Source organism: Nomascus leucogenys, chromosome 10 (genome assembly GCF_006542625.1).
Source record: "Nomascus leucogenys isolate Asia chromosome 10, Asia_NLE_v1, whole genome shotgun sequence".
Lineage (NCBI taxonomy): Eukaryota > Metazoa > Chordata > Mammalia > Primates > Hylobatidae > Nomascus > Nomascus leucogenys.
The window spans coordinates 66,990,298-66,998,745 of NC_044390.1; the positions used below are offsets into that span (position 1 = coordinate 66,990,298).

At 45.7% G+C, this 8,448-nt stretch overlaps 1 protein-coding gene across 2 annotated transcripts in view; it reads right to left on the reverse strand.

Moving 5' to 3' along the window:
• LOC100582059 (zinc finger protein 320) overlaps positions 1-8,126 on the reverse strand; it is a 28,427-nt gene extending 20,301 nt beyond the window's left edge. Inside the window, exons 1-4 of one of the 2 annotated variants that reach the window (XM_030821257.1) lie at positions 7,993-8,126; positions 7,276-7,393; positions 6,304-6,391; positions 3,555-3,681 (exon numbers count right to left, since the gene is read on the reverse strand). In XM_030821257.1, the coding sequence (XP_030677117.1) occupies positions 3,555-3,681; positions 6,304-6,318 (142 nt within the window). In that variant the 5' untranslated portion in view covers positions 6,319-6,391; positions 7,276-7,393; positions 7,993-8,126. Of the gene's footprint in view, positions 1-3,554; positions 3,682-5,912; positions 5,940-6,303; positions 6,392-7,275; positions 7,394-7,992 lie in introns of those variants that run through there. The other variant, XM_030821256.1, reaches the window with a different exon arrangement.
• Between the last annotated feature and the right edge of the window lie 322 nt (positions 8,127-8,448).

An 8,448-nucleotide genomic window follows, 5' to 3' on the forward strand; every position in this document is an offset into this window, starting at 1 on the left:
AAATTAGCCTGGCATGTTGGCACTCGCCTGTAGTCTCAGCTACTTGGGAGGCTGAGGCAGGAGAATCACTTGAACTTGGGAAGTGGAGGTTGCAGTGACACAAGATCACACCACTGCACTTTAGCCTGGGTGACAGACTGAGACTGTGTCTCAAAGACAAAATAAATAAATGACAGAAGGCTAAAGAGTAACTCCAACCCACAAACATACACAAAGTTCTCCAGTAAAGGTAAATAAAAAAACTGGTAGGCCGGGTGTGGTGGTTCACGCCCATAATCCCAGCACTTTTGGAGGGCGAGCCAGGCAGATCACCTGGGATCAAGAGTTCGAGACCGGCCGGGTGCGGTGGCTCATGCCTGTAATCCCAACACTTTGGGAGGCCCAGGCGGGCGGATCACGAGGTCAGGAGATCCAGACCATCCTGGCTAACACAGTGAAACCTCATCTCTACTAAAAATACAAAAAATTAGCCGGGTGAGGTGGTGGGCGCCTGTAGTCCCAGCTACTCAGGAGGCTGAGGCAGGAGAATGGCGTGAACCCGGGGGGGGCGGAGCTTGCAGTGAGCCGAGATCGTGCCACTGCACTCCAGCCTGGGCGACAGCAAGACTCTGTCTCAAAAAAAAAAAAAAAAAAAAAAGAGTTCGAGACCAGCCTGGACAACAAGGAGAAAACCCTGTCTCTACCAAAAATACAAAATTAGGCCAGGCGTGGTGGCTCACGCCTATAATTCCAGCACTTTGGGAGGCTGAGGTGGGTGGATCACAAGGTCAGGAGATAAAGACCATGCTGATCAGGAGATCTAGACCATCCTGGCTAAGACAATGAAACCCCGTGTCTACTAAAAATACAAAAAACTAGCCAGGCATGGTGGCCGGCACCTGTAGTCCCAGCTACTCAGGAGGCTGAGGCAGGAGAACTGCTTGACCCTGGGAGGCGGAGGTTGCAGTGAGCTGAGATTGCACCATTGCACTCCAGCCTGGGAAACAAGAGTGAAACTCTGTCTCAAAAATAAATAAATAAATAAAACAATAAAAATACAAAATTAGCTGGGTGTGGTCGTGCATGCCTGTAATCCCAGCTACTCGAGAGGCTGAGGCAGGAGAATTGGTTGAACCCGGGAGGCAGAGGTTGTGGTGCTGAGATTGCAGCACTGCACTTCAGCCTGGGTGACAAGACCAAAACTCTGTCTCATAAATACATAAATTAATTAATTAATAAAAGGACAGATACAGAAACTCGCATATGTATACCTTTTCTTCATAACTAAACTTTTTTCATATTATTAAAAATGAAAAGGTATGAAAAAACACTGTACATATATGTTAACAGAAATGCAACATACACAAAAATAACTCTGACAAAAATAAAAAAATTTCTACTGGAGAAGAAGTAGTTTTTGCAGGTTATGGAATTTTTTTATTTTTATTTTTATTTTTGACATGGAGCCTTGCTCTGTCTCCCAGGCTGGAGTGCAATGGTGCGATCTTGGGTCACTGCAACCTCCACCTCCCAGGTTCAAGTGACTCTCCTTCCTGAGCCTCCTGAGTAGCTGGGATTACAGCTGCCCGCCACTGTGCCTGGCTAATTTTTGTAAATTTAGTAGAGACGAAGTTTTGCCATGCTACCTAGGCTGGTTCTGAACTCCTGACCTCAGGCGATCTGCCCACCTCAGCATCCCATTACTGGAATAACAGGTGTCAGCCACTGCACCTGGCCAGGTTATGGAAATTTTAAGCTTCATTATTGTGCTATAAGTTTAAGATGTTTAACATACCTGCAACAATAACCTGTCCCCATATATCAATACAACACACTTCACTTCTGCATACTGAAAGGAATGGACACTAACGTGGTTGTTATAGTCACACTGGAATCATGTTTAAACCACTTATGTTTACTAAGAACTAAAAGACAAAACTATTTAAAATAATAACAGTGGTTGGGCATGGCAGCTCGCGCCTGTAATCCCAGCATTTTGGGAAGCCAAAGCAGGTGAAGCACTTGAGATAAGGAGTTTGAGACCAGCCTGACCAACATGGTGAAACCCCAGCTCTACTAAAAACACAAAGTGAGCTGGGCATGGTGGTGAGCGCCTGCAGTCCCAGCTTCCAAGAAAGGTGGGGCACAAAAATCCTTTGAGCCCGATGGGCAGAGGCTGCAGTTAGCCAAGATCGTTCCACTGCATTGTAGCCTGGATGAAAGAAACTGTTGAAAGAAAAAGAAAAAGAAAAAGAAAAAGAAAAGAAAAGAAAAGAAAAGAAAGAAAGAAAGAAAGAAAGAAAGAAAGAAGGGAAAAGAAAAGGAAGGAAAGAGAAAGAAAGAAAGGAAGGAAGGAGTGGCTCCAGTGGTGCAATCGGTTAGCGCGCAGTACTTATAAGACAGGAAGGAAGGAAGGAAGGAAGGGAGGGAGGGAGGGAGGGAGGGAGGGAGGGAGGGAGGGAAAAGAAAAGAAAAAAAAGAAAAGAAAAGAAATAAATAAGGAAAGAGCAGAGGGATAATTGAGGGCAAAGAAAGATGTCCCTTCAGAGATCTCACGATTGAAACTTTTCTTTTGCCACAGAATTCTCCCACTTGCAGAGAGTTTCCCCACACACTATTTGAAGGTGGAGCTTCCACTCTGCCCATCTGAGCTCTTACCTGCGTTTACACCTGTAATACATTCCCACCCATTTGGATTTTTTGTTATTTTCACTTCACTCTCCACAGTCCAGGGTTCTTTCCCTTGCTCCAACATGGAGATAGCAGGTCAGAAAGAGACTCCTGCTTATAAAAAGAAAGGACCATGAAGTGCTGGAGCTTTTCTAGAGTCCCAGCCCTATGTTTCTGTAGGAAAGAAGACATTACAGATGGATCTAGGAAAATATTTCACTAATTGCTCCACTGACTGCCTCCTTCTGAATGCGTGGGGAGCATTGTAACATGTAATATGTGGACATTGAGCTCTCTTCCAAGAACTACAGAATCGAAAGCACAGGAGAAGCAAACAGGGAACTGGATATGTTTAAAGTCTGCCATAAGGTTTTGTTTTTGTTTTTTTGAGACAGAGTCTTGCTCTGTTGTCTGGGCTGGAGTGCAGCGCTGTGTTCTCGGCTCACTGCAACCTTGGCCTCCTGGGTTCAAGTGATTCTCTTTCCTCAGCCTTTCTAGGAGCTGGGATTACAGGCGTGCACCACGACGTCCGGCTAATTTTTGTATTTTTAGTAGAGACGGGGTTTCACCATGTTGGCCAGGCTGGTCTCGAACTCCTGACCTGAAGTGATCCACACAGCTCAGCCTCCCAAGGTGCTGGGATGACAGGCGTGAGCCACCGTGCCCAGCTTGCCATAAGGTTTTATGTCTACTTTAGTTCTGGAACCCATATTGAGGTATCATGAAGAACGCAGAACATCTAAACAAAGGGAACAGTGAAAGTCCAGATGCTACATCATGAAGCTTTTCATTTCAAAATCAATACAGCTTCCATTTTAGTCAAGCAAGGATGCAGCTTCCAAGAGAAACAAGAGAAAATACAAAGATCCACAAGGGCACATCCCCAGGGGGGAAGTTATCCTCACCCAGGGAGACCAGGTTCCTATAATTCTCCAACATCACGTCCCTGTATAGAGTCCTCTGAGCAGGGTCCAGGCATTTCCACTCCTCCTGAGAGAATTCTATGGCCACATCCCTGAATGTCAACAGACCCTGAAATGAAAACACATTTTAACCAAATGGTTATGGGAAGACTTCCTGTCTTTACAGGAAATGAGAAGAAGAGAGGGGAAAGCATGGATTTAATTGTAGTGAATGTTCTGACAAATCCAAGTAAGAGATTTTTCACCACATGATGTCTTCCCAGTGTTGTTTGATTATAGTTTTTGAGAAGGCAATAACATTCTCTCAGTATGAATTTCTTATGCTTGTAAACAATACAAGAAATAAATAAAAAATCAATGCAGAGTTCCTGTTACAGAGATGCTTGAAACTCTTATGGACACACCAAGCGACATTCAGTATCTAGATGCTACAGAGCATGAGTGATGTCTTCAAAGATGACAACATCCACAGTAAGAGATCAGCTGGGTGCAGTGACATATGCCTGTAATCCCAGCTACGTGGGAGGCTGAGGCAGGAGAATGGCTTGATCCTGGGAGGCATAGGTTGCCACGGTCCCAGATTGCATCACTGTACTCCAGCCTGGGCAACAGAAACTCCATCTCAAAAAAGAAAAAACAAAATTAGCCAAGCGTGGTGGCAGGCACCTGTGGTCCCAACTACTTGGAAGGCTGAGGTGGGAGGATGGCTCGACCCTGAGGGTGGAGGTTTCAGTGAACTACGATCATGCCGGGGCGCTCCAGCCCGGGCAACAAAGCGAGACCCTGTCTCTAAATAAAATAAAATACATGAAAGTAAAATTACACAAAGCACAAAAATCCATTTTGTAAATATTCACAAAATAGTAAAACCTACACAGACTCAAAAAAAACTAGATGTGAATACAAAGGGTTGCTATTTGTCCCAGATTTTCAAAATATAAAAGATTTTCAAAATATATACGTGTGTGTACATATGTATGTATGTATAAATGTGTGTGTATGTGTGTGGGGATGTGTATGCATATACATATAAAGGTTTTAAAAATATAAAAAGTAGGCCGGGCACAGTGGCTCACGCCTGTAATCCCAGCACTTTGGGAGGCCGAGGCGGGTGGATCAGGAGGTCAGGAGATCAAGACCATCCTGGCTAACACAGTGAAACCCTGTCTCTACTAAAAATATAAAAAATTAGCCAGGCGAGGTGGCGGGCCCCTGTAGTCCCAGCTACTCGGGAGGCTGAGGCAGGAGAATGGCATGAACCCCGGGGGGCAGAGCCTGCAGTGAGCCGAGATCGTGCCATTGCACTCCAGCCTGGGCGACAGCGAGACTCTGTCTCAAAAAAAAAATAAAATTAAAATAAAAAAATAATAAAAAAATAAAAAGTAGCAAGTTTTGCCGGGCGCAGTGGCTCACGTCTGTAATCCCAACACTTTGGGAGGCCGAGATGGGTGGATCACGAGGTCAGCAGTTTGAGACCAGCCTGGCCAACACGGTGAAACCACATCTTTACTAAAAATACAAAAATTAGCTGGACGTGGTGGCACACACATGGAGTCCCAGCTACTGGGGAAGCTGAGGCAGGAGAATTACTTGAACCTGGGAGGCGGAGGTTGCAGTGAGCTGAGAAATCACCATTGCACACCAGCCTGGTGACAGAGTGAGACTCCGTCTCAAAAAAAAAAAGAAAAAAATAGTAGCAAGTTTTGTTTAACTGAAGAGGAATCTCATCTTGTTGGAAAAGGGTAATTTGGCAGCTGGTGGTGGGTGGAATCTCATCAGATCTAGGGAAACAGGAAATGCCCCATCCTAGATGAAGCAATTACCCTTTTAACTGCCTGGCCTGGAGGACAGAGAATGGCTTGAACCTGGGAGGCAGAGGGCACAGTAAGCCAAGATCATGCCACTGTACTCCAGCTCAGGTGACAGAGCAAGACTCTATTTCAGAAAAAAAAATAATAATAGTAATAGGTGGAATAAGAATATGGCTTTAACCTCTAAGATCAAAAAGAAGTACCACTGCCATATTTGAGAAAATTTGTAACCATTGTTACCACAAACACCTGTTTCACAAGCCTCTTCACAGGAACACCACAGTCTCCATGAGCTTAATGTGCCAAGAATGGTTTAATGAATCTCCTGCTATTATTTAGGTTGATTTCATATTCTTAAAATAATAATAGGATCATTCTTGTATCATTCATATCTATGTATGAACTTTCCATTCTAATTAGTAAGATTTTTTGAGTCAGAAACACAGTAACTCACTCAATTACCTAAAAATGTACTATAATGTCAGGCAGAGAAGATTTCCTATTATTGGTCTCCTTTTCTAGAATTTACCACGTACTTTGTGCACATTAATACGTGACTTCCATTGGCAACTGCTGTAATCCTGGTCCACAGAGAGCTGACAGTGCATCCAGATGTGGCCCCTGAACAATTCCTGCTGCCCAACAGCACTGACACCATGGGACCCTCACCCCGTCTCCATCCATGTCTGGGTGTGAGCCCTTTCCAGGACCATGCCCAATGCAGCCTCTTCCCAATTTCAAGTCACTTAATCACAAGAGATAAAATCTAAGTGAGATGAGAGGGACTGAGGGAAGGCATGGGTGAGTGCGAGCAAACCTGTCAGGCAGGATGCTTCAGACTCAGAGAAGATTCCCAACTCTGGGCCCCAGCATTTCTGAAAGGAAGGAGACAGAACAATCACCTGAGAATATCATCTCACCTGAGAAAAAGCCATCCCTGACTCCTTTGCTTTCCTCTTCCACTTCCGGGTTTCTTCCTCATGTACCAAGAGTCTTTAGAAGTCAATCCTGAATGTTAGAAATATGTTGTTTATCGCTCAGAATCAACACACCCCCTCCCCATAACACAACGACACATACAAAGGAGAACTTAGCCTCGGAAATATGGTCCCCTCTGCTGCCCACTGCCCCGGGACGACAAACTCCTACAAGAAAACTCCCACTCCCCTACTGGAGGAGTCTACACACAAGCTGCAGCAGTGGGAAGCTGGGCTGGGATAAGCTCCCCTTCAGGGCACAGACTCAGACCTAACCAAACCCCACACAAAGGCTGGGTGCGGTGGCTCATGCCTGTCACCCCAGCACTCTAGGAGGCCGAGGTGGGTAGATTGCTTGAGCTCAGGAGTTTGTGACTAGCCTAGGCAACATAGTGAAACCCCATCTCTACAAAAATACAAAAAGTTAGGAAGGTATGGTGGTGCACGTCTGTGTGTCTGTGGTCCCAGCTACTTAGGAAGCTGAGGTGAGAGGGTCACTTGTGCTCAGGAGTTCGAGACCAGCCTGTCCAACATGGTGAAATCCTGTCTCTACTAAAAATACAAAAATTGGATCAGGCATGGTGGTTCATGCCTGTAATACTAGCACTCTGGAAGGCCGAGGTGGGTGGATTACTTGAGGTCAGGAGTTCTAGACCAACCTGGCCAACATGGTGAAACCCTGTCTCTTACTAAAAATACAAAAAGTAGCTGGGCTTTGTGGGCATCTGTAATCCCAGCTACTCAGGATGCTGAGGTTGGAGGATCGCTTGAACCTGGGAGGTGGAGGTTGCAATGGGCCGAGATCGTGCCACTACACTCCAGCCTGGGTGACAGAGTAAGACTTAAAAATAAAATAAAATAAAATAAAAATACTAATACAAAAATTAGCCAGGTGTGGTGGCAGGTGGCACGCACCTGTATCTCAGCTACTTGGGAGGCTGATGCACAAGAATCGCTTGAACCCAGGAGACAAAGGTTTCAGTGAGCCAAGATCATGAGACTGCACTCACAGCCTGAAGGACAGAGTGAGACTCTGTTTGAGGAAGAAAAAAAAAAGCGTTTCTGATGTGATAGAGATAATAAAACCTGAGTAACATGATAGAGACTGACGGGCAGAGGGAACTTCAGATGGGGGTGGGCGGGCCTGGGAGACAGCTCTGAACCCAGACCTGAAGGAGAAGAAAGGGACAGGGCCGTGATCATTTAGGGACACAGGGTAAGAGCAGGGACAATGACTTGAGATAGGAAGGGTTTTGATGTTTGGGGAAAGAGATAAGCAAATGTGACTGGGGCAGAGGGAGTCATGAGATGAGGGCAAGCTCCCAGGAGGAGGCTGGACAGTGGCAGGGGCCCCGGACACAGGGCTGTGGAGCCACAGTGAGGAGTTGGGCTTTCGTCCTGGGGAACACTGGAAGCCAGTGGAGGGTTCCCTGCCAGGCACTGACATGACCTGCTTTAGATTTAACTGTGATGTCCTCAGAGTGTGGACATATTCATCGAGTTACCCTGAGAAGGTCTGAGATGAGTGAGAAGGTGTGTCTGGATTCTTACATGGGGGCCCAGAAGGGCTAATGGAAAGGGTTGGTCTTATCACCTCTCTCTTTGAAAATTAGAGAAGCATCTTTCACATACCTGGGCTAAAGAAACTTCTTTTGCAACGTTCTGATGCTATTGACTCTCAACATTTAATTCTTCTTACAAGAAAATTACAGTAGGGCCGGGCATGGTGGCTCACGCCTGTAATCCCAGCACTTTGGGAGGCCGAGGTGGGCGGATCACCTGAGGTTGGGAGTTTGAGACCAGCCTCAACATGGAGAAACCCCATCTCTACTAAAAATACAAAAAAATTAGCTGGGCGTAGTGGTGCATGACTGTAATCCCAGCTACTTGGGAGGCTGAGGTAGGAGAATTGCTTGAACCTGGGAGGCAGAGGTTGCGGTGAGCCAAGATCACGCCATTGCACTCCAGCCTGGGCAACAAGAGTGAAACTCTGTCTCAAAAAAAAAAAAAAAAAAGAAAATTACAGTAACGTTTATAAATGCAGAAGTGTAAACACACAGCTACTGACCTTGAAAACAGGGAGGTCAG